Here is a 26,183-nt window from a genome sequence, read left to right on the forward strand (position 1 = left end):
ACGACCGCCTGTGAATATCAGGCAACGTTTGGAAAGGTGGTGCTCCTGGAACGTCCAAGCTCGTTTGTTCCATCGAGAGGCCTCAATGCACGCCTCGGGTGGTTGGCGAAGCAACAAATGAAGACCGAACGATGGCATAACACGCGTATGGTTGGCTTTGAGATCTCGAAGCAGCAAGCAAGATATTTCCTAGTCTTTCCTCAGCTTCGGTGGCTCTGCTCGTGACCGACGAATAGCAGTGAGAAGCACTAAAATGCCAGCCGTAAGTTTTAGAAGGGCTGATGTGAACGAGACCACTGAACCTCTCTTAGAGATAACAGCGGAACGATCATTGGTGTGATTGGTAATGTTGAGGGTGAGCTCTGTAGCGCATTGAGAGGGGGAGCAAAGTGTGTTCATATCCATCACCACAAGGCGACGATTGGATAGTGCCTGCCTAGCACGGGAGACAAATGGACTTGGGATGTGGGAAAAAGTATGAGCCAGGGGAAGAGAGGCCAGGAAGGTTTTGAACACTATCTTGACAACAACAGCAGCAGCAGCACATCATCATCATCATCAGTACTGTCTGGCTGTTGCTGTACTGTCCCGCCTACAGCTTCTTCTCGGCCGCCAGCTTGGCGAACCGGGCCTTGGTCCTCTCGGCCACGGCCTTCTCGTTCCAAATGTACGTCACGCTCGGCTCCTGCACCACCTTGGACGCCCACGCCGTGAACTTGGGGGCCTTCTCGGCCAGCAGGGCGTCGAGTTTCGGGCTCAGTATGCCGTACTCGGGCTTAACGAAGGCGAGAAGTCGTAGAAGGAACGGGGCCGTTTGGACCTGATAATGCCGCGGACGGTGCACGCATGGAGATTAGTGTCGAATTTCCCTCACATACTCTCTTCCTTCGCTTGATCAAAGGTCCCCCCATAAGGGGAGAATCATGCAGATGCAAAATGTGAATTCAAAGACCAGACTTAGAGGGAAAAACTCACCTCAGCGAGGGTCAGCTTATCACTGCCTCCGAAATAGGGACCGCTCCCTTGACCACTCCAGGTGAAAAGAGGCTCGAGTTCCTTGACAAGGGCGGCGACCAGGTCCTGCGCTGCGGCGTCCTTCTCGGTCTCGGACTGGGCACGCTGACCGGCAAAGATGTGTGGCAGGGCCTTGGAGATGAAGGCGTCGACGAAGAAGGCCACGCGGGCGCGGTAGAGGGCGGCGTCAACGGCACCGGTGGCGGGCGGCAGCAGGGGCGACGGGTGGGCATCGGCCAGGAACTGCGTGACCACGGCCGACTCGGTGATGATGTTGCCGTTGTAGTTGATGCTGGGGACGAGGCCACGCTGTGTTCGGGAGAGGTGGACGAGTCAATATGATAGATATACCGGACAGATAGAAATGAAACTCATTCTCCATCATCGCCCCCAAGAAGGAAAGATATCTTTGAGAGTGAGTCCAAACATACCGGATTCACCTTCAGATACCAGGGATCACGGGGTCTGTCCAGGTCAATGATCTCCTCCTTGTAGGGGAGTCCGAGCTCCTTCAGGGCGACATGAGCCCGATGCGCCCAGGGGCAACCGTGGTTGGTGTAGAGAATGATGTCGGGCGCGGCGCTGCTGTGGCCGTTGGTGGCAGTAGAAGAGTGTCCGTTGGTGGTAGCCATGGTTTCCTTGACAGGTTTCACTGACGAAAGTAAAGGACGTTACGTGTTATAAGAACTGACAGAGAGGGGATGGCGGGGAGAGAGAGAGAGTGCGTGTGGGTGTTAAAGACACAGATCCAATTGATAGATATAGGGATGGATCAGCCGATGAATCAACCGATGAAGTAAATACTCAATTGCAAGGAAGCAAAGATAACGAACAATAGATAAATAAAGAAATAAATACCCGGCTTGCTATCAGCACGCAACAACGTGCCCGCACGGCATCATCACATTCCACCCTCATCAAAGCAAGCACGGCAAGCAAAGCAAGCCATATTCTCCAACTATGGCGATTTGTCATCGGCACCCAATCATCATGCGAGAGAAGTGAGAGGGGAGGGGGAGCACGGGAGAGAGAGGACGAGGGAGGAGGGAGGGGAGGGAGTACTCGGTGTCCTGTACGAGTTAATAGAATCGAATGGTTCCTCTAATCAGGATTCGGAGGAGCAAAAGAAAACAGGCACCTCATTGCGCCGGGACCGGAACCGGGGCGGGAAGTGTCCGACCAAGTGAGTATTATACACACCTGCCCGAATAGGCAGTATACATACCAGATACACACACTCCTATTGCCCACCCCATTCCGTTATAAACTATGTATACAAGCGCCACGGTCCAGAGCATAGTTCAGAAAAACAAAACGTCAATTCGCTCAAATATATCACTGGTGGCTGGCTTCAGACCCAGATCACGATAGCTTGCCCATTCATCACTCCATCGTCCATCTTCTCGTTACCGCAGTATCACAATCGCTAAAGTCGTGGCTCAATTACGCTCCCATCTACATACCACAGCTTAACGCCCATACTCCAGGCTCGGCACCACAACAGGCCCATACTTGACCACACTGCCATATGCGCCTTCTCCCTGCACCAAAAAGTCGGCCGCCAGGCTCAACTTCCCCGACCCTCGGTGCATGTCCGTCTGGCCAAATGTGCCATTGACGACTTCTGGGTCGTATACCACAATCGCCACGTAGTTTCTCCGAGCCATCAGTTTGCGGTTGTTGATGGGCTGTCCTGTCACATCGTGAGTGAAAATCTCCATCATGTCTTCTTTCGTGTCGGTCGGTTGCGATGGGGTGGACCGCTGCCCATTCGCTGGGATGTACAGTGGTTTGTTGTTGTTGAGCAGCTTCATGACATAGCCATGCGGCGGAGTGTTGACTACCGGCGACGAAATGATCTGGTACATGGTTTTGTGGTCGGAGGGGTGGGATGGATCGTGCACGAGGCCCGCTCCACAAGTGTGGACCGCTCCCGATACAAAGGTCATGCGGATGGATCGCTGATGGGAGATTCCTTGCAGGGTACGGATGAAGTATGTCCGCTCCAGGTCCTAATCACATCAGCCTTTCGTCCTGCACAGTCCAGGGCAGGAAAACTCACCTTTGAGTCATGGGTCCACTGGTCCTTCAGCTCGTCGAGAACGTCAATGTCGCCGAAGGGGCTCAAAATACCTCCCATCAGTCCGGACTTGCCCACAGCACGTTTCACCGAGTCAAATCCCGATCCGACAGCCCCTTTAGCTCCGACCACGCCTGCTACCGAGCTGGTCACTTTGCCCAGTACGTTGTAGGCGCCCGTCACGGCTTTCTTCCCAGTAGCCACCGTCTGTGCTATCGATTCCGCAGCATCGAGCCTGGGATAGATCAAGGGTACCGGGATCATCAGGAGACAGTGCTGGATGGTCGGAGGGAGCAGTGCAATCTTGGGAAATAGCCCTTGGTAGGTTGGTCCGGCCATGACTTGATGGAGTGTCCGTTCGCTACGAGTATCGGGACCGACAACAGCGACTGCCGGTCCGAGGTATTTGACAAAGTGCCATCCCGTCCCAGTAATGGTAAACAGGTCTCGGTCGTCGGACACGTTACGAAGAAGTTCGAGTGTGGTGTGATGCTGGAACAGAAGGTACATCTCAATGCCGATCCGTCCAATGTTCTTGAACATGTTGCTGAATTGCATGTATTCGGGGTAAGATCCAAAACCGTCAAATCTGTTCTCTCGTCAGCTTCGTGGTCCCTCAGCACAACCACCAAGAATCAACTCACATGTCATGATCGTCAATCGTCAAGATATGGGGTATCTGGGCAAAAGCCTCCCGCAAATATGGCTGATCAAAATGGCTCGTGTAGTAATGAAAATATGCATGCGTTACGTCTTCCTCGTGTGCTGCTGTCCAGACAGCATTCTTTCGGTTTTCTTTCCCGCTTGTCGACAGCCACTGTTTGAGCGTTGGTATCTCCTTCCACAACCGATCCGCATTGATCTGGCTGCCTAAACCGAGCTGGCAATGGAACCCGCCGCATTCGGCGTGTTTCTGCATGATGTCTTTCCACATGAAGCCGACCCCGCCCAGCCTGGCGCGCTCGTTGGCGCTCACACTGAGGGAAAAGTCATTCGCAGAAGTGCAAACGAAGCGCCAATTGGTCTCGTGTTTGCCAGCCACTAGAAACTCATATCGCGTGCAACCCAGGTGGGAGGTGATGGCATAGGTCCACTTTGCAGCTCCCGAATCCTCCATGCGCAGGTCAACCTCGTACTTGTAAAACGTCCACCTCTGATGCGTGGAGATGCAGTTGGCCTTCAACTGGCGCGGGTTTGGAGACAGGTCGACGCTTTGATGGATGTGTATCGTGGGTGGCTGAGGGGCATCCGTCACCAGCATTATGGACCCGTACCAAATCCCTCGCTCTATATCCATATTCACATAGCGAAGATAAGGGCCAAAGTAAACGCCATTCGTCGCCACCACCTTGTAAAGGTCCACACCAGCGCTAGGAGGCGGTCCGGTGAATGCTGCTGGGCCAGGCAAGCCCATCACACTTTGTTGATCGTACCCGGGAGTCATGGGTATTCCCGGCGATGCCAGCGGTTTGGAAGTGAACGACAAGCCAGGGGAGGCCAGTGGGTTCTGGTATATACTGGCCACCGGCGATAGCGGGGTTTCGTTCAGGTTGAGAGGCGTTGGCCCCTTGGGGAACTCCCATTGAGTGGACTGTGTAGGTAAATGAATGTAGTAGTATTGTCCTGAGTTAGGATCCAAATGCGCTATCCAGCCTTCTGGGAGCGGTGGTGGGGACGCAGGAGGAATTTGGGACGGTGTCTGGGGCATGACGGGCTGCGCCTGGGGCATCTGTCCGTTCATGGTCGGATGGGCCGTCTGCGGACTCTGGACCGCTTGCCTAGGGTCGTTGGCAAACGCCGGATGGTCCATTTGATTGGGAACCTGTGCGCCTGGCATGAAGTTGGCCGGTTGTGGAACTGCTGTGGGAGCGGCTCCTGGGGTTACCGCTGGTGCCGTGGCGACGGCGGCAGCGGCGACCATGCTTCTTCTTTGTTTCTCGTTCCCAGCGACTGCCCTACTGCCAGGGACTTGGGAGTATGCCGGAGGAGGCTCTTCATGGGGCTGCAACCTGGATATCTCAGTCTCGACGGGGTGCTGGGCCCGGGTTGGAGACTGAACACCTGCTGTGCGAGCCACGGGCACGGCGGCAGCGGTGGGAGGGGAGGGGCGAGCTTCTTCCATGCCTTGATACACCGTGGGAGCAGGGTGATGGGAGCTACCTGGGGCTTCGGTCGGCGTCCAAGGCCGCCTCGGGGGAGCGTTGCTCTGTGTCTGGGCGGGCTGAGGTTGCACATTATATTGAGAGGCTCTCTGTTGGGCCGCTAGACTTTGAGCTTGCAAGCTGGTCAGGGTTGCGGTGCCCGCAATGCCAGATGCTGCGTACCGGGCCTCGATATCAGTCTGCGGGCGCGCGCCCGGAGCAACGATAGGCGTTTCCGGCGGAGGAGGCGACCCACGCTGAGCTCGGGTGGTCGACGTCGAAGCCGTGGAACTTATTCGATTGATCGAGGAATGGTCCCTGATCTTCAGCCTGCTCAACGCGTCCGCAGCGGCAGACGAGGGGTCGGAGGGCGGCGGCCAATACTGCTGACGAGCATCATTCTGGCTTGGGAGGGGAGCCGTGTTCGGAGGGTTCATACGCTGAGGGGCGCGTTGGAAGAGCCCTTCTTTGTCTGGCGCATCGGGGCCGGGGGACTCTGGTAAAGGCTTGGGAGCCGTCCCACGGCGTTCTGCCAGTGTCTGCGCACTGCGCCCATCTCCTGAAGTCGTCCTCTTTGCCTGTTGCCTGACGCCGCTGCCTGCGCTCCCACTCTGTTCGGGAGACGTCACTCTTCTCACGTCCGGATATGGATATGGCGCAGGAGAGCCATTGGATCGGGAGGCTTGTGCTTGCTGGCGAGCCTGCTCGTCCGGGTATGGGAGGGAGGGCATCGGGTAAACGGTGGTCGACTGAGGAGGCTGCTGGGGAGCAGGACTTTGCTTGCCAGCAATGGAGGGGACCCCAGAAGAGGCGCTTGAGGTTCTTTTGTTGATGCGCAACGGCTCGACGATAGTGGGGGAGTCTTGGTCATTGGGCCGATTGAGGAACATCTCGCCGTCCGGCCTTCCATACTGGCCGGAGGCACTCATGGCTTCGAAAGGACTTGTAGGGGCTCGCAAGGAGAACGTAGGCTATACGCTGGTAGAGGACTCGCAACCTGAGAGAAGGGGCCTGCCCTGTGAGGAGGAAGAGGAGAGGAGGGTGGTGGTGGTGATGATGATGATGTTAGGTCGGGCCCAGGCCACGGATTTAGAAACGACGGAAGAAGGGAATACTGATGCCGAGCAAAGACCTGAAAGATGACCAGAGCAAAAGACGAAACAAGCGCTGCAAAACAAGGAGAGATGACAGGGAGGATGCTGAGGAAGAGGATGAGTGAGGGAGGAATGTGCGCGTGAGAGCAGCCGGTACAAGTACTGAGGGGGGAACTTGTTGGCGCCTTGACTCGACGCCCAACTTGAACCTCTTTTCAGTTGTCTACTGGTCTCCCTCTCTCACTCACTCTCTCTCTCTTTTCCTTTCTCTTTCTGAGCGACGCGACAAGCAATTGTACATAAAAGGGACGGGGCGTTTCTATGCTTCCTCTCCCGTGATAGTCCAACGGGACTAGAAGCCCTGGTCCCTCGGTTGCTATTTCGTTGCGACTCCTTCACTGGAGAGTCCAAGGCGTGTAACCGCCCAACCAAGCGCTCTCCACGGTGTCTATCGCAGACTTGCCCCACGTCCTTGGGCGTCAACTGTTGCTTTGTGCGTCTGATTGGTTCTACGGGCCACGTACTCCCCGTCATGCACGGAGCAATAAGTTTGGCACTTCAAACGCTCTCCACTGAAGATGCACTTGACCGCGAATGGATCGTCGAAACAGCAATGCGAGTGATGGCGTTATGGATACGCTCAAGATTGCGTGTTGTAGTCGACCGTTTGTCGATATCGTGGTTGTGATCAGTAACGGCTGCAGCACACAGGTGAGGAAAAGTTTGACATTATTTACGGAGTATACTGTGAGCCTCCTCCTCCTCCTCCTCCTCCTAGTCAACAAGTCACCACTGCCAAAACGGCAGAAAAGTGGAAGAGGCTGGTTGTAGAAACCTCCTGTGTGCCCTCCGTCCGCCAATGCGAAAAGCTTGGATGGTTTAATGAGTTCGGCCTCTTGGGTGCTAAAAGGGTGCCAACGAAGTGACTAACCGAAGGCGGAGGCGATTTCCTTTATGACTCTGCTGTAATATCGACCAGACGAACGTGGGGAGTGTCTGGGGAATTGTCTTCTGATACCGATCTGGTAAGTCCTGCTTTTGAAATGCCCATTTGCTGGTGTGGTACTAGAAACCTTCTGGCAGGCAATACGGACACGGCAGGGCAATTCGAAAGCCCAGGTCTATCGCTTGCAGCACGATTATCGACAACATATTTGGCTCCTTGCCAATAGCTTGCTGAGTTGTCATTTCTGGTATAGTAACCTTCTGCAACTGCGAGGATACTAGGGATATCGGCTTGGTTGCACTTCTCAGCAGGAGGTTCATGTTGTTTCACTCTTCTAGTCTTAGAGCGTGCCTCGACGCTCCTCACGGCGCAAGAGAACCCCATGGCTGCACCAACCTGTCGATTCTGGACCGGATTCTGAGCGGTTGCAGAACGTATCGATGGCTGGACCAAGTTTAGTCGGATGTCGGTCCGGGCATTTCCTTCGATCACGACAGCTGGATATCACCCAGATCCAATGTGCGCGGTGTATTTCTGGAGAGCCGCAATGCTCGATGATTGGCCCGCTGAAGATCGTCTTCTGTAGCTCGCGGGGTGAGGTTGTTCCATCAACGCCCGTTGTTGCTGTCTGGCAATGCCCCGAGCCCAGCACTGCTCCCATTCCACCTGGAACCGCTCGAACCACCAGAATTTGCGACATATGGCCGACACTTTCTTCCAGGAACGGGTCGCGTGGAAGGAATCCAGAACGTAGTCCAGGAGAGCGTCAGCCTTGGGCACAGGCTTCGGGGATTGTGTGCGCCAGCTGATGACCAGGGAAAGCCAGATGATGACTTCAGAGTCCGATACTGACGGATTGTCGATGTCTTTGACGCTCTTGGTCAACGCAGCGAGCGAGGCAGTGTCGAAGATGTTGGTACGGTTCTCGCCGCTGACGTGCCGGACAGCGATGGCCAAGCCTAGGCAGATGACATGTTCCAAGCCCACAGGTAATCCGGCTCTTTTGAGATCAAGCAGGATCATGATGGCGCTGCGGGAACATTCTCTGGGTTCGCAGAAGAGCCTGCAATATCTGTCTTTTGAGTCTCGTTCTCGTGTTTCATCTGGCGAAGACGGATCGGGGCCATCCACCAAGGATGCCCATGACGCCACTGAAGCAAGGAGCTTGATACACTGAACGCTCAGATGCCCGGAAAGGGCAGCCTCAGCAAGACCGACGGGGAGGGTGGCGACGTCACGGCAGATGTCGGGGGGGAATGGATGTCGGACGTATTCGATCTGGTGGACAGGAATGGCGGTCGGATCATCAGGACTGATCTGAAGATATTGGCCCAAGGCAATATAAAACTCCACTCTGGGGCCGGGTGTCAGTAGGGGTCCGACGTGCACAAGTGTCCTACTCCAAGACTTACGTCGTCAAAAGGGCTCGGATTGCCAGGTGAGCTGGCGAGGTTCCAAGTCCCCCGCGCATCGAGATGATTTGCCTGGCCCCTTTGAGATGGGATTTCAACGACACCAAGTCCCGGCGACACGACTGGAGACAGATTAGCTGAATGGCGAAAACTTCATTCGTTTCGGTCGGACGTACATCGGCTATCATAAGATGAGTAATCGAGATCAAGACACCATCGTCGAGATAGGCAGATGGTGCGGAAAGTCGGGTGCGCAGGGCAAGAATGGCTTCATTCTGCAACTTGATCATGGGACGCGAGCGGTTGACGTGAAAGGGATCACGACGCCAGTCATGCAGACTTTGAGCACCCACGAGGAGACATTTGAACAACCCGGGGTCCTGTATAGACATGGGAAAAACGACCGAGATCGCTGGATGGTCGACATCGGGAGTGACTTTCAGACACAGTTCTTCTTTGCGGAGAATCGCAATATCTGCCACTGTCAATCCGAATTCTTCTCGCGAGCTGGTGGTGGTCTTACATTCGTCAACACTTTCCGTGGAGAGAGGGCCTGCTCCGGACGGATACGACGCAAAGGCTTCACGTCGATGGGAATCCAGAGGGGTGATGATGAGCTTGGCCTTGCTCATGATCCTGCGAGCCGTGCTGGTTGCTGCCGGTGTCTGACCTTTCTCCTCTGCTTCCCGAGAGCCATCTCGACTGCGGTTCTGAACGTCATGGCCAATGAACTCGCGAGCTCCCATCAGGCTGAGTAGGGGGCTGATTCGTTAGTGCATCGGCGTCCACAGTTTGGTAATGATGGAATGCGATTCAGGAAAGGACCATGTTGGTGCAATGGTTGTGGGAATAAAATTAGCCGCTGATGTGGGATTCCCGTCTGTCGTAAGACCGAAAGAATCTTTTTGGGTTATGGATGGCGCTGGTCAACAAGAATGAGACTGCGGTATATTCTCTCAGAGAAATAGGGGGGAGGGGAAATTAGACAAGTCGGAGAATTTTCCTCGGCTATCCTTGATACAGTAGCAGATAGAAAAGGCAGAACGGGGTGGACTGAATGAACATAAAAGAGATCTGGGATGACTCGTCGGCCTTGACCTTCGTTGGCGCCGGTCAAGAAACTGTGCGACTCGGAGTATTTGCGCGTGCGAAGAGGCAAGCTTTTCACCGAGCCCTTCTGGAAGATCGCTTGTGCTCTGTTTCTCTTGCTTGTCTCGTCTCGCCCCTTTGACCCAATGAAATTAGTGCTGACGGTTCAGCTCTTTGGGATTAGTCTGCTGGCGGGTAGTGCCACTTTCGGTACCGCGAGGTCGCGATCTTCACAGTATTAGTCAGGTTGCCTTGGGGTGAAAGGACCGAGGACAGGCATTGATCGACTTGTTCATCCTGTGTGATGCAGAGCGAGAATATTATATATATGTGTAGAGCATTCATGAGTATCAGAAAGAGCTGACCGGAATGACCGAGTGATAGGCAGCCGACGACAATACTTTGCTCGCTCGCTTACCCAAACCAAGTGGCTTCCCGTCCCGCGTGCCAGACCTCGCTTCTCGCTTGGTTCGATCTGTTTCAGACGAGGCCCCCAAAGGAGAGGAACCAACCGCGCTTTCTCCGCGCATGCAACGGGCATTTGACCACATCAGGTTGATCTGCCGGGACGACGGGAGGGTTTGAATCTCGAGAAAGAGACCATCTCGTCGCGAACCCCGATGGGGCCAGCAGTCACTCACTCACTCGCTCTGGGGGCGGGGACAATAATGCTCTCTGACTCCCACCCTCTCTCTCCCGGCAGCCAGCCGCAACCGTAGTTTGACGATCGGGGCACCATTGCGGTTTCGAGATGTGCATCCGGGCGTACAGTTGAAACAGCCGGACTAATACTGCAGCCTCGTCGGACTTGGACACCCAATCGAGGTGATATGTCCGGATGCTTCGTGCGGATGTGCATTCCGGCCGCGGACTTCCACAAATTGCGGCACTTGCTTATCGTTGCTTCGTTTTTGATAATATTCTAACTGGCAAGATCATTTGTTGATGGTGGACTGGGGTGATGCAGTTGACTTGCAGGCTTTCGGGTCATTGGCAGCTCAGCCCTACCCTGAGTTCAGGACTGATACGGGGATGGATTCCATTCTGGGGTCGTCTCCACGCCGCAGATCCCGTACTTGCCATAGAGACACGGAACAGTATCGCCGGCCACCTGAAATAAGAAAGACAAACAGGTCTGGTGTCGCTCAGTCTGGCATTGAACCCCGGTTTAAAGTTCGAATGAGCGAGCCTGCACCACTCAAGTCACTCCCGCTTCTCAATGTTTCACTACCGAATTCGACCTACTGACAGCACCAGAATATCCGAAAATCTCGATCTCTTCGTTCCCTGTTTCCCTGTCGTCCACCATTACACAACATATATACAATCTAGCTCCAGTGCCACCAATCACGCAACTATTCTACGATGAGGAGAGAGAATTGAGCTGTTCTTCATCAAATATTTATGGTGCTTGGTGCACGGGAATACGCCATTTGAGTGTCATCACCGTCTCTCGCTTTGGCTATGTACTCTGAACGTACACGTATCTCCACGGAACGTACTCGAAGCCTGCTGTACCCATTGTTTGGTACCTTGAGCAGGTTCTGTTGCTCTTGGCTGAGTTGTGGCGGATGATGACGCAGTGGCTGCGACGCCGCAGGGCGAACAAGCGGCTAAACCGGTTTTGAGGGAGCTTGGCGGAGGCGTGGTCTGCTGTCACCAGCCAATGACAACAGTCCACCCAATGTCTGTCTTACGCAAGCCCCTGCCGGTAAAGCGAATTCCCTCGCCGCCCATTGGCTCCCGTCTCCGAGGTGGTGGCCACATCTGGAACCTCCCGCGTCTCCGGTGCAGGCAAATCCGGCCTGACTGGGTCTTCTGCAAGGCTGCGGCACTTTCCCTTGGCTGAGGCCGCGAGGCTTGGTGCCCACTCTGTCCACATTCAGACTGTCACCAAACTGCAAGTAGACGTGATGATGGAGGCTCATTGCCTCATCTGTGGGACATGAACATCTCATTACTCCACCGACCGCTGCCCCTTTCAGAACGTCATCCCAGGCAGGGACGTCACCTCAACACGTAAATGCCACCACCGCCCCTCGACTATATATCACTGACGTCTTAAATAATTGCTCTCACCCAGCTTCTGATTCTCTTCCCATCCCCAGACCATCAAATCAACTTGTCTGTCCTCCTCACCTACGTCCAATACCATTCCAGTCCAAGACCATTCAGCCCTCCTCTCTCTACTCCAGACCTCTTATCTCAACATGCATTTCTCCAAGCCTCTGATCCTGGCCTTCGCCGCCAGCGTTGCTGCTCAAGACCCTAGCTCGCTTGTCAGCTCCGCCGTCTCAATTGCCACCTCCATCGCGAGCGACATCACCTCGGCGGCGGGCAGTGCCACCTCCGAGGCCGGCTCCGCCATCACTTCAGTCACATCCCTTGCGTCGTCCCTCGCGAGCAGCGTCCCCTCTGGCGCCGAGTCGCTCGTCTCGTCTGTCGAATCCAAGGCTTCTTCGATCGACGCTTCCGCGTCCTCCAAGATCGCCAGTCTCTCATCCGTGGCAGCTACCGCCAGCCCCTCGGCTCAGAGCAGCATCTCGAGCGAAATTAGCAGTGTCCTAGCCAGCGCAAGCTCTGCAGAGAGCAGTCTCGTGAGCAGCGCCACGTCGGCAGCCTCCTCCTTCGCATCCTCGGCTTCCAGAACTGCCAGCAGCTTTGCGTCCTCTGCTTCGTCGGCCGCGTCTTCGGCAACTTCTTCGGCGGCGAGCAGTGCTTCCTCGGCTGCCACCAGTGCAACCAGTGCAGCTGGCAACGGTGCTGCCGATGGCTATAACGTGCCTGCTGTTGGAATGTTGGGCAGTCTTCTCTTGGGTGTGGCTGCGCTCTTGTAAATAAAACTCCTCACAGGAAAGGTCACTGTGGTCTCTTCGATGTTTCCATGGACGTAATCAGGATGGCATGGGGTATCACTTGTACATAAAAATTTGACCGATTTAATGTTAAAAGCATTGCGGGTATTGAAACCTACCTTTTGCCATACCTAACTCTCCCGAAATTGCAATCATGTCGAGCTCGCCTTGGTTGCTAATAGTTAGTCACGTAGAATGCGTGCTGTTAGGCTGAGAATATACTGTATCAGCTCTGCCAATCAGATAAATGTTCTAGCCGTACCAGAGAAATTCAAACTGAACATGGAGCTTGTGGGCCTGAATCTGTCACATACGCAACGGTTATGTTCCCTTCCCTTTTCCTCTTGCACTATTGTTCCTCTATCATAGCCGGGCTAGCCATACAAAGATATCTGGTTCTGCGATCAATGGGTGGCCAGTGACAACAAATAGATGTTTTGGAAAAGGAGCAAGTCGAAGTCCGTCCTGGGTGCGGAGTGTAGCTGGGCGGTAAGTGCAATGATTGCGAGACATGCCCTTGGGACAAGCTCATGTGATCAATGTAACCTGCAGTGACGACAGCGCCCATGACAGCGCCCATTACATCGGCAGCCGCCCGTCACCACCTGCAGATGGGTGACGCCCTCGCACAGGAGGGGCTGGGGGCAACCTGACCAGCATCCCGTCCTAAACCCGCCTCATCTTGCTTCAGACCTTAGCCATGTGCAAGAGTCGGCAGGTCGTCAGCTTCGAAGGCCAGCGAGAAAGGACCATGACCTCATGCCGCAGCAGTGCTGAGGTGCGTAGAAGCCGTGTCTAATGACCCCTAACTTCACGACGTCCGAGCACACATGCTTTCCTCAAGGGCGTTGCACTTCGCTTGTCGAATGATTACACCGGTTAGTTGGTTCCCTAGGCAGGCGAAGATCGCCCATCCCATACTGGTCGGGCACCTCTCCTCTGCTCTGTGGCCACTGATAAGACTGCCAGAGTCGAGGCACATAACCACCACCGGATGCGCCGGCAGTTGTCGCGCCGAGCACCTCTTCCCCAGGGACACCTAATCTTGAGGCTCCGGGCAACATCTGAGGAAGTGGATAAACAACCTCGCTGCGGTAATATCTGAGCCAAAGCCAGGTGGTATTGGGCAGCCATAGAACGTCCCATCGGTACTCCGCAAGCGTGAGAGACCGTGACGGGGCGAGGACCCGGCAGGAGCCATACGCATTCCGAGATTGCCACCAAGAATCCTGCTCTATCGAGAGTGGAGCGTGAGTGCAGCGGCCAGATGCATGCACTATGACGGCACAAAGGGTCTTGAAAGCGACGGTCGAGAACAGGCGGTCGCATGACACTGTCGATAGTCCAAGGGAAATGAACTGGCCAGAGCCGTCAACAATAGGCTGACCAGCTGATGGTGGCCCTCGGCGATGGTGACATACACCTGCGGTCTCTACCCGAGCCCTTGAAGGGGAAGTGATAGCCTGAATGTCGATCCATGGTACTATAACTCCGGTCATGGACTGCAAGCCGAGGTCGATCTCCGCCCCGGTCGGGCACGAATTGACTTCATTGCTGCCCCGTCTCCATTGTAGTCCGAGCGGAAAGTACAAGGCAACATAGGATAGCTCTTGTCGCCATATTGATCCAAACGCGTGGAGTTCGTCAAGATTGGACGCGTTGCCCCAGCACATCCGTGAAGGTTGCGGCCGGCTGCTTTTTTTTCCACGGCGTGATTCCGCTCCGAGCACCCAATTGGAATTGGTCTTGGAAGGCCGCCTCACCTGACGAAGAGCAGCGCGAACTTCGCCGTCGAACGCTCTTTAGCTGGGCGGAGCTTTCCTCAAGATTTGGCTCAACAAACGACGATCTTGAAGCAACAGTTGGGCGGGTCGGCATCCACGGTTGGGCTGCGATAAACGGCGCCAACGTTAGAGGGTATTAAACGGGGGAGGGGGGAAGGAAAGTGCTGACAACGGGAATGTGTGAAGAGCCCACCAGGCAGAGGGCAGCCATGTTCGGGCAGATGATTGTTAATTCATTTGCCCCTTTCTCGGGGCAAGGCTGGTATGGTAACAGTGCATCTGAGATAAGATGGTGGCCCGAAGTATAGAAGCTGGGGAGACCTTCTTTGCGCGAGTAGAAAAGGATTGTGGCGCAGGATAAGGACAAAATGAGGCGCTCCGTTGTTTATCAGTCAGTGGCAGTGAGGCCTGATTGGGGGGGCGGGTTCTGAAGGCTGCGGTTCCCAGAAAACGTGGCTGACTCTCCTTTCTCCTGTCAAGCGCAGTTCGCAGATCGGCAGTATCACTTTTTTGCAGCCCGACGATGGGACAGACCATCTTGACTTGTGCATGTTCGGGTTGCATCCTCGACAGGCTTGTTTCTGGCTCGTTTGGAAGGTTTCGGGGGATGGAGGATCTCGTCACAGAGAACTGGTACCGCGGTTGACGCTGAGGCGCATGGGTTTCAGAATCAGGCGCCAATGCTGAGACGAGTTGTCGTGATCATCAGAGCAATTGCCCCTGAGAGCGCTTCGCAGACTGTGGGCAATCAAATCAGGAGGGTCGCTGGTCATGTTCGTATTTCATCGCAGCTGGCAATGCTACGGTGGCAAAAATCAAACCAAAGGGTCCATGCACGATAGGGTGTGAAAAGTACGAGACACAAATTCCCTTGCTGCAGGAACAGGTGGACCACGATAGTTTTGGCTCGGTTGGGAGCAGGATGATGGCACACCTGCAGGTTGTTTGTGGCGGGTGGGCTTCTGACAGGCAGAGAACGCCCGGAGTTTAACTAAACATGCATTAACAAGTAGGTACCAACAGGCTACCAGGCCCTCCCCAGAGCGTAACGAAGCACCTGCAGCTTGCATTCCCCAGCCCTGCAGCGGCGGCGGTTCTCTCTCTCTCTCTCTCTCTTGCGGGGCAACGTCATTCCCCCTAACCAAAGGGCACGCCTCTCCCAATAGTACCTAGTGAAGAAATATGCCGCACCAACAAGTGTCGTCCACACACACACACACACACACATACGAGGCACTCGTACGCAGTGCCCCAGCGGACTGTCTCAATTTCCAGCCAAAGTCAATTGGGTTGGCTGCCCAATCAACCCACATTCCCAAGGGATTCCCACCACCAACCCTTTTCCTGGCTGGCAATCTTTGAGAGCACGAATCCGAGCCCGGCACGGCAGTGTGCCACCCTGATGCTCGTCCATTGAGCGTTCGCTCATGTTGGCTTCGTTTGAGATTCACAAAGTCCCCCTTTCCACCCTGCCAACCCACAGCCCTGCCAACCGTTTCCATAGCCTTCTTGGTTTCCATCCCACCCCCTTTGGCATCCAACACCCTTTGCCCCGTTGCGGATACTGCCGTTTGTTTCTTTTCTTTTTGGTTGCCCGGATCCCTGGCCCTCGTCATCTGAGTCACTGGCAACACGCCAGCAAGGCTTATGATTTTCAGTTGCCTGATGCTAGCTCCCGATTTGGCATTCTGCCTGATGCCGACCCATCCTCACCAGGCTTCAGCATCCCAATAAGCTGATTCCAGCAATTGTGACTCTTCAGCATTGCTGTACACCTGCTATAAAGTCGCTTTCAATTCCTCCTCTGTGTGCCCTCTTCTTCTTGCCATACAAGTTCATCAGTCAGCACTCTCAAGCCACATAACAGACAATCCCATCACACAACACCAGCATCCTCCAAACTTCCCCTTGGTGACATTCTTGGAACTCGCCCCCACCTCCACCACTGTCACCACTTTTAGCACATCCTTTGCCACAAGGTTTCCCAGTTCCCAGAGGGCCATCCTTCGAGACCTTGCTGGATCCAAAACACTTTGCGGTCCGTGAACCTTGACGCCCACGGTATAAATCTCAAAGCATCTCCTCGCTGAGAGTTCTGCATCCTATACCCTGCCCATCTAGGCATCACCCGCGCCAGTCAGCACACAAGCCTGTGGCAGAACACAGACACAGTTCTACACTCGGCCGCCTATTGTCAAGATGTCTCCTCAATACCACAGCTCATCTGGCTCCAGCAGCGCTGGTGAGAGAATCTACCACGATTCACGAAAAGAACCACGCGAGCGCAAAGAGCCTCGCAAACCCGTCAAGCGCGAGGTGGTCGTCATTCACCACAACACCGTCACCCGCGACGAGACCAGATCCTCAGGCATGAGCCACAACAGATGGAGGTGAAGGTCAAAGACAGGCCACTGGCCATCCAGAAAACGCACGCAATGCCTGTACGAACGAATCATACTGAACAATGGGAATTTGATACCAAGCGCAAGGAGTCAGGGAAAAGGGAAGCTGCCATTGAGCACAATTGGAGTTTTATGGGTTCTTTTGGGACGATGATGCATGATCATTACTCTTGAGGAGTATTCAATTCAGCAAGACTGTCACACAAGCATTTTCCTTTGTTGATGGGCCACGGGTTGCCATTCGACGCATCTTTGGTACTACTTTCGAGGTCCTGGCTACTTTCCCAGGGTCTCCCCCTTGTCTCTGACGGTGGATCAGATGGGCAAATGTCACAAATATTTTCAGATAGAAATCCAAAGACGCGAGTCTTGTATGCACGCCGGTGACATGGAAGAAGCATTTTCCATAAAAAGGCATTTCAACTTCACAGGGTCTTGTTTATCATTATCGATTGCCATATCATATCGTCAGCCTATCGATAACAAGGATGATTGTCAAGCTCGTTTCCACTCCAGCTGACAGCGCCCGGCTGGCTCCAGACAAAGGGTTTTTCCCTTTCCCGCCTCATCGTGTGTCCGCCTCATCGTGTGTCCATTGTCTCCTTTCAATGCCGATCCCACAGCCCAAAAAGCATTCAGTTCGGGAAGCTTCAGATCGTCATGCAGAGCGACCAATCGTGCCAACACTGCGTCGGTCTCCCAATCAAGAGGGACGGGTGAGGCGGCGGCTTAGCTGCTTTGGTTTCTAGCTGCGGTCGGGCGCAGTGGACACGGCCTAGAGGAGCACAGGAGGTGACTAGAGGATCCATCCTGTCATCCATCCTTCGAGTCAGCCAGAGGTCGAAGCGGGCGGATGGGAGCCGAACTTGGAGCCCACGGATGGTTCCCCATTTGATGGGTTACACCCACCACGGCGGGCAGAGCTTGCCCCTGCAATTTTGGCATTCCGGGCCCGGTGGCATTGGTCCACTGAAGCCTGGGACCTCCCGGGCTTTGAAGGCGATGAGGGCAGGCATAGTTCGCAGGGTGAGAATTGCATGATGACCCGAACCAAATGGCAGTTCTGGTGGCTCTTTGTGGAGGCTGGCTTTCTCCGTCCGAACTTGTCTGCTCCGACCCGCGCACCGTCCGGGCCAAAAGGTTCTCGTCTTTCAGCTTGGCGGAACTTTTGTATCGGCTTCGCTCTGCTCGGCTTTCCGTATCTCAAGTATCGGATCTGCTGCGAACACATCAGCACAGACTTCCAGAATGGAACGGCAGCATTGCATCCAACCGTGTCTGTCTGATGCTCACAATCGACGTACCTCGTATCTGCCTCTCCTAAGCCGCGTTCTGGCGCAGCAGTCCAAAGGGCCATGCATATGGTCCCTGCTTCCAATCGATCAACAAGCTCGCCCAATCCGTCCCGTCCAGCTGGCACCCAGCTCCTCCTGCATGCCACGACCATGACCTGCCGCAGCTCTTTGCTGCCAACTACGAATGAAACCGGTCGCAGATCACCTGCAGCGATTGCTGAGCTGTTCTCGACGAAGTACCATGCGTCCCAACCGTTCCAAGCTCTCCGACTCGTGGATTGCCAATGGTCCCGTATCCTCTTCGCTCTCGTCGATTCGTTGCCCCTTGCAGCGCTTGTTGATACTATTCACTTAACGGGCATGGAGATCAACAACTCCCATGTCGGCTACTCACGGATAGTACCAGATCCACGGACCAGATTCCTCTGCATGGCATCGTGGAGAATCGTGGCACGGCCAACCCCGAAATCCTGACCCACGTGTCAAGATCCTGCGATGTACTTTCTTCACATGCTACGGAGCCTCTTTTACTGCCCAGGGTACATTCCCACCGAGTCGTTGTCACTTGGGGTGTAACATGTCTACGCCTGGACATCTACGTTGGCATGAATAGTTCGAATGGCTTTCCTGTCGTTGTGATCTCGACATTTTGCATAGCAACGAGAGTTGCGGCTGCTGTCCCCTACGTCTTGAGGTGCACGGTGGTGCTGGAAGGTCTGCCACGTCTTTGAATACGGGCTTGTGTGACACTGCCCTGTGTGTGATATTTCAGTGGTTTCTGCCAGTACTATGTCGTTCGATCGACCGGTCTTCCCCTGCTTCGCCTCGTTCCACAACGCAGGTTAGTAAGCATACAGATAACTAACCACATAGCCTTCCTTCGTGTCTATCACCTACTTGCGCGATCAATATCGTCAAACAGTAGGTCCCTCGAACCGAGCAGGCCGACACTGCCATAGCCTCACGACGAATTCTCAATACCGTCCAGGAGAAAAATCTTCCGAGTCTCATGCAGGCGGAATGCGCTGACCACGTCAAGAGATGGGATTTGATTGTCGAATTAGCAACGGCGAGGCCTTTGCATGGCATTCAAAGCCTGCTGAGAAAAGCTGCCGTGCAGTTGCAGGAACACGCCTTCAGTTGTGCCATCGACAGTTTGATCAGACCACTCAAACTGGGAGCGTTCTTCCCATTCACCGCAGAGTGCGATAATGAAGGCATCTTTGCAAAAAGCTCGGTGTTTGCCATGATCTTCTCTACCACGCTTGTGCATTGATCACCAGCTAAGTGTGTTGTTGAAGCTCAGGAGTTGCACTTCGCTATGACATTGTTGTTGAGGCGACACTATGATCCATATTGGCATTACTGCGGCATGAGAAGAATGCCCGCTACGTTGATTGCTTGCTTCGCTACCCGTGACGTGGTCCTCTTGGAACTGTGCGCCATTTGGTCTGAGGTCGGACGGTTCGGAAAAACATCCTTCCGGATCAGATGTTGACCGTCTCGCTACCTCTCACACCATATTCGCATGATGCCCAGCAAAGTTGATTTGGCCAGCATGATGTCGCAGAGCGCCTCGTGGCAGGAAGAGGTCATTTGTGATTGTTATACTAACATAAACAGAGACTCAAGACATAGGCTCAGAGTTTTTAACGTGGACGTCCTCACAAACCAGGAAGAAGCTCTTGTTTCCACGCTGCCATCAAGTACTTGATCAAAAGCCTCTTTATCCTTGTTTCCAGCAAGATTTCTTTTTGGGAACACGTCGATTTTTGACAACAGGATGAAGCTTCTCTATCTCTTGCCTCTATTGCTCGTGGTCATCAGTGCTGACGATCATCCGCCTACTGATGATGATCCAGACCATACTTCGACTGTTGAAATGAGTACTTCAACGCATCATTTAGAGACCGAGCATGTTTCCACCGTTCAGATCAGTACCTCGACGCACCATTCAGAGACGGAGGAGCATACATTGACAGTGTCCGCCATTACTTCCACACATCACCCCGACACCGAGCACACATCGACCGTACCTTCGTCGACAAACCTGTCTGGATCCAACCACACTCCCTTCCCCAGCTCCACTTTCAGCAATGGCATCATGACAACAACGACAAGACCACCTTCAAGCGGTGTCGTGTGCCGACCACTGCCTGGTTCCACATTGTCTCCCTCTCCCAGCCTGACGGCCTTCTGCCTCATCCTCTCTGCCCATCCAATGCACACGGGCATGATGGGCGGTGGCGGCATGATGGGATCCGAATATCAATGCCCGGACTACAATGGGAGCGGCTTTCACTATACCATGAACATGATGGGCTCAATTCCCATGTGCTGCACCGCTTCCGCGACACTGACTCGCGTCGAATTCTCCGTGGGCTGTTGCCCGTGCGGCTCGATATGCACGGGTTCTATCCCGCGCGCTCAGAACTGGTACACTGCGGCTGGTACGGTGACCCCTTTTCTGTATCACCTCCCTCTTTCTGACTTATCTTCCCTTCTCGCAACCTATTTTTTGATTTTGGAGAACGTGAGCAGACGGATGTCGCCAGGAATCGTAGAGCTGACGCCAGCGAACAAACTCTAGGTCAAGTCGTGCTCACCACGGGCGCTGTGCCTGGCACCGCTACTGCTACCGCTACCGCCACGCCCACCGTCGTAGAAGGCGGAGCAAGTGATTCTTCATTCCACAGAGGTACCCGTCTGAGTCTGTTTCTGCTCGTTAGCAACTTGATCCTAGCTGTCTTGATGGGCAGCGAACTTTTTTCGTAAAAAAACGGAGATCGGCCTACTCGCTTCCAGACGCCGTCTAATGTGAATAACATGTGTTTAACTTATGTATATTGTAATGGAAATCAAGGACTGTGAGTCTGAGGATCACTCGCTGAAGCAAATAGCTTTATACATTACAGTAGGGATATACTCCGAGGACTGCCACAATCCCGTGTACGTCCCTTTTTTTTCATACTGGCCGTTTCTGGTCCTCGATCAATGGCACTGTCCAAGAATGCCTAGCTCTCTACGCATTCATTTATGTAGTCAGTGACAAGACAACGGACACCCGCGCACTCATCCCCAACATTATATGTCGATTATTTCGCAGCTGCGAGTCAGTTTGCGTACAAGGGCAGAAATCGGGGCCCGTTATCGACGTTGTCGTCATCGTCACGGATTGGAGTGTGTTCGTCATGGCTTGCCCTTCTGCGGCTCTGCAAGTTTTCGATCTCCTCCAACATGGCCTCGAGCTGTTCAGTATGTAGACAACACAAAATTGCTCGGTCCGGGCTGGTCACCCAAGACCACAGAGCCCTGAGGACGGCGTCCCGACGGCCTGTGCTCGTCATCATGGTCAATTCCACGAATCGAAAGACTTCTTCCGCCGAGGTTGCTCCACCTGTTGCATTTCCTTGAGCGTAATATGTCTCGGCCACATGGTGAGAAATTGCGAGAAGCATTGGTAGGGACGGCAGCTTCGCCCCGACACATTGCAGCGTGAAATCTTCGTACGGCCCCGCGTCTGCTGAGTGCATTAACATGTGGAGGTAGGCATTGCTGGCGTGCCTGTTGTCCTTGAATGCGAAGAAATCGTTGTTGATGGTAAAAAGCAGTGCCAAATAAACTCGTTGCTGTGTCTCGCTGAGTCCTGCCCCGGGAGGTTTGAGGTGGTCCAGGAGCGAGGAATTGGGTAAGATGCGATTATGTCCTTCCATCCGTGCTGTATTCGCCAATCGTTGATCTGCGGATGAAGCCGGTGCTGGAACCATATTAGAACCCGTCCCTCCTTACGGCGGCGGTCTACTAGCATACCAAGCTCTCTGAGATCCGTATTCCACCTTTGCAATTGTCTCAGCTTCACTCCTAAGCCTGCAGCCGCCTCTGGAAAGCGTACCTCTTGTTGTTAGAGCTCTGGAAGCCCAAGTTCGATGAGGACATTGACAATCATTGAGCTTTGTGGGAAAGGCATCTCCGAGATGGTCTTGATTCCGCCACGGATCAAGAACAAATTGCACAGTCCTCCACGGTGGTATTCCGAGGATACTGTGTTGCCTAATTTTCTCTCCACACTAGCTGCGAGGGCCACTGCGTAGATGAACTGATTGGAAGGAATGGTCTGACTCCTGAGGCGCGTGCGCATCAGGCTGTAAATATAGTTTCGCCGTACTAAGATCAACAGTTGGCTCTCTGGAAGACATTGTTGAAACTTGATGCTCTCATTGGCCACCAGATACCACATAAGTAAGATCTCGTCACTGGCGATGATGTCCACAGTGGCCTGCAGGAGAACATTGGACACTTCGGCCAAGGTCATCCTGAATATATCGGGCGGTGCTTTGCTCGAGTCTACATAAATTAGCCTCGGATTCTGTGGACTCGAGATCTGGAATGTTCTATACACGGAGATGAAAGATTGAGTTCGGTTGCGGTGCGATCGGTCACCGTAGAACATACGGGACCAAGACCCCGTTCCAAGGATGATCCCACTGCTTGGACATGCCCCTGTCGCTTCGTACCGGCCGAGGGAATTGTCTCACAAGGCGCAAATGGGGAATTCCCGTTATAGAAGGGGAGGCGGAATTTAGAGTAGATTGGCGAGATCGTTCTCTTGTAGCCTTTGTCAGTTTCTGGATCATCGTCGTCAGTGTGCAGGCCATCCAGACGGCTGTGAAGATCACCACTTTCATCACCAAATTTCACGAAGTCGCGGTCGTGGCGAGGAAGGTGGAAGGAGGGTTTATTTGCGAGATAGTCAAGAAGTTATCTACCTTTCGAAGCCACTTTCCGAGACCGCCTCGCATCGTGGTGCGACGAGATCTTCTTTCTCCCACAGGCATCAACCTGAAGGGATGCTGGTGTTGTGTTGTATACATATGGCAATCTTGAACGAGATACCGTGGCGGCGTGCGATCGAGCTTCGGATTCGGTAAGTTCAACCGTCTTCCGGTCAGCAGATGCGACCACCGAATTCACAAAGACATATTTGCTTTGCCCTTGCATTGTATCTTCTCAATGAAAATGGTGGGGCTGAATGTGGCTTCGCTCCAATGGATGCTGTGTGCGGTTCAAGAGCCCGGTTAAGGGCTATGATGTGCGCTGGTGAGATGATAAGACTCTGTCCCTGATATCCATATACCCCTAGCGGGCAAATGGCAGGCGATGCTCGATGGCTTCGAGACTGCATGGTCGCAGGGGACAATTGATGCTTATGAAGGCAGATGCTAAGGGCAAGATATCGTTAGAAATCGTGCAGGAATCGTGCTGGAAAGGAGGCCGAGACTTGCGGTTGGTGCGCACATCCTTGCCACTCTCGATTCGTACTGATATCAATGCTGTTCACACACCCAGCCCTTGCGTCTGGGTATTTTCTGGCATGTCGGGGTGTCATCGACTCGCAAACTGCTTCATCGACCCACGAGCATCGACAATGTCGCAGGGATCGACGCGGAACGCTTAGCTCTGGGTCTGAAGCAATGGTCTGGTAGGATTGTTGATTGCGTTTGTATTGCTTGTGCTTTTCCAGCCGGTTGGACTCTCCCAAACAGGATGCTGGTGACTGTCGTGTCTTCAAAGATGAGCAAGTGGACGACGGCGATTATATAATTTGTCCCATTTCAGTCCGCGGCGGCAGCCAACCAGAAGGGCGAGTAACGCACAGACTGGAGAGCCCCAAGAACACCAAGAACACCAAGAACACCAAGACTCAGCGAGTTGGCAAGCACCTGGTGGTAACTGTCGCTCCGTAGACTAGTTCGTGGCTAATGCAGGCCTAGTGCAAGGTCTCCCGCATTGACTTTCCCGAGAAACTTGAAGCACATCTACCCAAGAAATGTGTGTCGTGGAAGCAAGTGAGTAATCATAAGAAATGCCAAATATGAACAAGCTTGAGATATCGAGCCAGTATATCTGGAGGGATCTGCTTCCTGTTACGACACACAACCTTTTATTCTGCGTCTCGAGCCGCAGACCCCATCGATCCGCGGAAGCAACGAGATGGCCGAGTTCGTCTCTCCCGGAGAAGGAAATAGAAGCTTTTTGATCCTCCTGCAGGGAGACAGAAGCGTTCTTTTGCGTCTTGTACAGAGCTTGGCAGGGGTGGGTGAGGAAGAGGGAGGCCTTGTCTGACTTACACATTGCTAAGGCGTCGGAGTGCTGATCCCACCGCCGTCCATCCTCCGAAGGACCTGCATTCAACACTCTCAAAGCCTTGAGAGGCTCGTTCCCGTCTCCATTCTTTTGAGGCTTGCCTGCCAAGGCTGAATCCCCCCCTGTGCTCACCGCATTTACAGTCGAGTTCAGAATATAGTCTGGACGTCTTCGTTCCATCCCATTGGAACTCTTTCTTGTGCTGGTACTTGTAAATCACCCAAGACACTCAGGTTGGTCTTCGACACAAAAGCCTGGAAACTATGGTATGCCATTGACACAAAGGCGTTCCGCCTTTTCAGCGGCTCTATATGGCTAATCGGAGATCCAAGGAGAACGAGAACACAAGCAAGACACTTCCCGTTGCTGCCGTGCTTTGTGGGAAACAGCCGCAGTTGACCGAGTTCATGATCAAGAATCTTATGCCCAAGATCGAAGGTGAGTCTTCGTCCGAGATAGACCCCCTTTAGCGGAGGGACATCGTCAACCGGAGTTTGGTTCTCTTGAAGCGGCTCGTTAACTGGCTCGTGGTGTAAGTGGTCCATGTCTGCACCAACGTCGACGCTGCAGTCGAGGAGATCCCGGCCCTTATGAAAGGCAACACTACCCGACCCTCGTCAGGGATGGGGACGAATGCATCCGGACGCGAGAGATCTGATATTTCACTCATCATCATCGGCGGAGGCTTCTCACCACAAGACATCCAAGCTATTAAATCAGCTGCTGATAGCGTGAAGCCTGTGGCAATTTTCTGTGCGGATACCAGCAAGACGCCGGCGGGTGCAGGACCTCCGCCTCCGGATATGATCAAGAAGAGAATGATGGGCGGCATCGAGAAGGAGGAGAAGGGCGAGGGACAGTGGGCTCCTGGCATCTACATGTACTGACAAGCCGGCAATGAGGTCTCCGAACGACTGAAGGACCTCAGCAATAGAGGGGAAGGAGACCGATTGCCGATGAGATGATCGGGACTCGGGCTGTCGTTTGGTACAGGGGGTACTCGGTACTTGAGTTGCTAAACATATGTAGGCACTTGTAGGCACTTGTAGGCACTTCTTACGAAGATCATGCATGGGCTTGTCTCTTGCTCACCGCTTTCATGCTTCTACCAAACCTTATGCATCAGCTTGTCGTCTGAGAATCTCCCACGTGCAGATTGCCTTTCGCCTAAGCCGGGCTTGCAATCGCCTTCTTTTCAGGGTGAAGCTGTTGATTGCAAGCCAAGCACTGATTTAGACCAAGCAACACAGAGAGGCCTGTGAGGAAATTGGACGACGAGGTCGCTCGATGCGGCAAACCATGCTTGATCTGTTGGAGGGTAGCAATACACCCAAGAGTTGCCTCATAGCTGGGCTGCCATGAGAAGCTGGGAAATGAGGGAAGGGAATATATGTTCGATTCGAGCTTAAACAAATGGTCAAATAGATGTGGAACCGTCGATGTAGTGTTCGTGGCTTCGTCAATGACAAGGTGAACTTGAGATGGATGCGGCGAGTTGCCCGGCGGGTTATGAGCAGGCACATTTCTTGGCAGCCAAAAATACCACTTGGTCATGTTCCATGGATGACCTCGAGTTCAAAGCTTGGCCAGGTCTCGATCCCACAAAAATCTACCGAGATCACGTATTACATACTTAGTCCATCTCGAAAACAAAAACAAAAACAAAAACAAAAAAAACAAAAAGAAAATGAGTAAGTCCCCTCGGCCGGATTCGAGCCGACGACCTTTCGGTTATATGTGAGTCCATTACAGCCGAACGTGATTCCAACTACACCACAAGGGGATGAGACAACTCATTTTGTTTCAAATTTCACTAATGAAATACATAAACCGAAATTCTTTCTACATTAACACTAGTCTATTTTGGGGTACTTCTGCCAAGCCTGCCATACCTTTCACATCGCGAATGCGGTAGTTGAGAACACCT

At 53.6% G+C, this 26,183-nt stretch overlaps 8 protein-coding genes across 8 annotated transcripts; 3 read left to right on the top strand and 5 right to left on the bottom strand.

Moving 5' to 3' along the window:
- Positions 1-592: 592 nt before the first annotated feature.
- AYL99_04643 (hypothetical protein) lies at positions 593-1,646 on the bottom strand (the record flags this gene model as incomplete). The annotated part of the gene is made up of 3 exons (XM_018836157.1): positions 593-820; positions 976-1,323; positions 1,446-1,646. The coding sequence occupies 3 exons, from the start codon at positions 1,644-1,646 to the stop codon at positions 593-595; spliced, it is 777 nt and encodes a 258-aa protein (XP_018695807.1).
- An 837-nt stretch (positions 1,647-2,483) lies between these two features.
- Positions 2,484-6,164, bottom strand: AYL99_04644 (hypothetical protein; the record flags this gene model as incomplete). The annotated part of the gene is made up of 3 exons (XM_018836158.1): positions 2,484-3,026; positions 3,077-3,683; positions 3,739-6,164. The coding sequence occupies 3 exons, from the start codon at positions 6,162-6,164 to the stop codon at positions 2,484-2,486; spliced, it is 3,576 nt and encodes a 1,191-aa protein (XP_018695808.1).
- A 1,615-nt stretch (positions 6,165-7,779) lies between these two features.
- On the bottom strand, positions 7,780-9,433 carry AYL99_04645 (hypothetical protein; the record flags this gene model as incomplete). Its single annotated transcript, XM_018836159.1, has 3 exons — positions 7,780-8,629; positions 8,688-8,809; positions 8,864-9,433. 3 exons carry the CDS (start codon positions 9,431-9,433, stop codon positions 7,780-7,782), a joined length of 1,542 nt encoding a protein of 513 aa, XP_018695809.1.
- Positions 9,434-11,986: 2,553 nt separating this feature from the next.
- AYL99_04646 (hypothetical protein) lies at positions 11,987-12,613 on the top strand (the record flags this gene model as incomplete). The annotated part of the gene is made up of 1 exon (XM_018836160.1): positions 11,987-12,613. The coding sequence occupies one exon, from the start codon at positions 11,987-11,989 to the stop codon at positions 12,611-12,613; it is 627 nt and encodes a 208-aa protein (XP_018695810.1).
- Positions 12,614-19,895: 7,282 nt separating this feature from the next.
- Positions 19,896-20,887, top strand: AYL99_04647 (hypothetical protein; the record flags this gene model as incomplete). The annotated part of the gene is made up of 2 exons (XM_018836161.1): positions 19,896-20,562; positions 20,643-20,887. 2 exons carry the CDS (start codon positions 19,896-19,898, stop codon positions 20,885-20,887), a joined length of 912 nt encoding a protein of 303 aa, XP_018695811.1.
- Positions 20,888-21,225: 338 nt separating this feature from the next.
- On the bottom strand, positions 21,226-21,879 carry AYL99_04648 (hypothetical protein; the record flags this gene model as incomplete). The annotated part of the gene is made up of 1 exon (XM_018836162.1): positions 21,226-21,879. One exon carries the CDS (start codon positions 21,877-21,879, stop codon positions 21,226-21,228), a length of 654 nt encoding a protein of 217 aa, XP_018695812.1.
- Positions 21,880-22,013: 134 nt separating this feature from the next.
- AYL99_04649 (hypothetical protein) lies at positions 22,014-22,424 on the bottom strand (the record flags this gene model as incomplete). The annotated part of the gene is made up of 1 exon (XM_018836163.1): positions 22,014-22,424. The coding sequence occupies one exon, from the start codon at positions 22,422-22,424 to the stop codon at positions 22,014-22,016; it is 411 nt and encodes a 136-aa protein (XP_018695813.1).
- A 2,143-nt stretch (positions 22,425-24,567) lies between these two features.
- On the top strand, positions 24,568-25,143 carry AYL99_04650 (hypothetical protein; the record flags this gene model as incomplete). The annotated part of the gene is made up of 2 exons (XM_018836164.1): positions 24,568-24,694; positions 24,794-25,143. The coding sequence occupies 2 exons, from the start codon at positions 24,568-24,570 to the stop codon at positions 25,141-25,143; spliced, it is 477 nt and encodes a 158-aa protein (XP_018695814.1).
- Between the last annotated feature and the right edge of the window lie 1,040 nt (positions 25,144-26,183).

This window comes from Fonsecaea erecta, assembly GCF_001651985.1.
Source record: "Fonsecaea erecta strain CBS 125763 chromosome Unknown Scaff3, whole genome shotgun sequence".
Classification (NCBI taxonomy): domain Eukaryota; kingdom Fungi; phylum Ascomycota; class Eurotiomycetes; order Chaetothyriales; family Herpotrichiellaceae; genus Fonsecaea; species Fonsecaea erecta.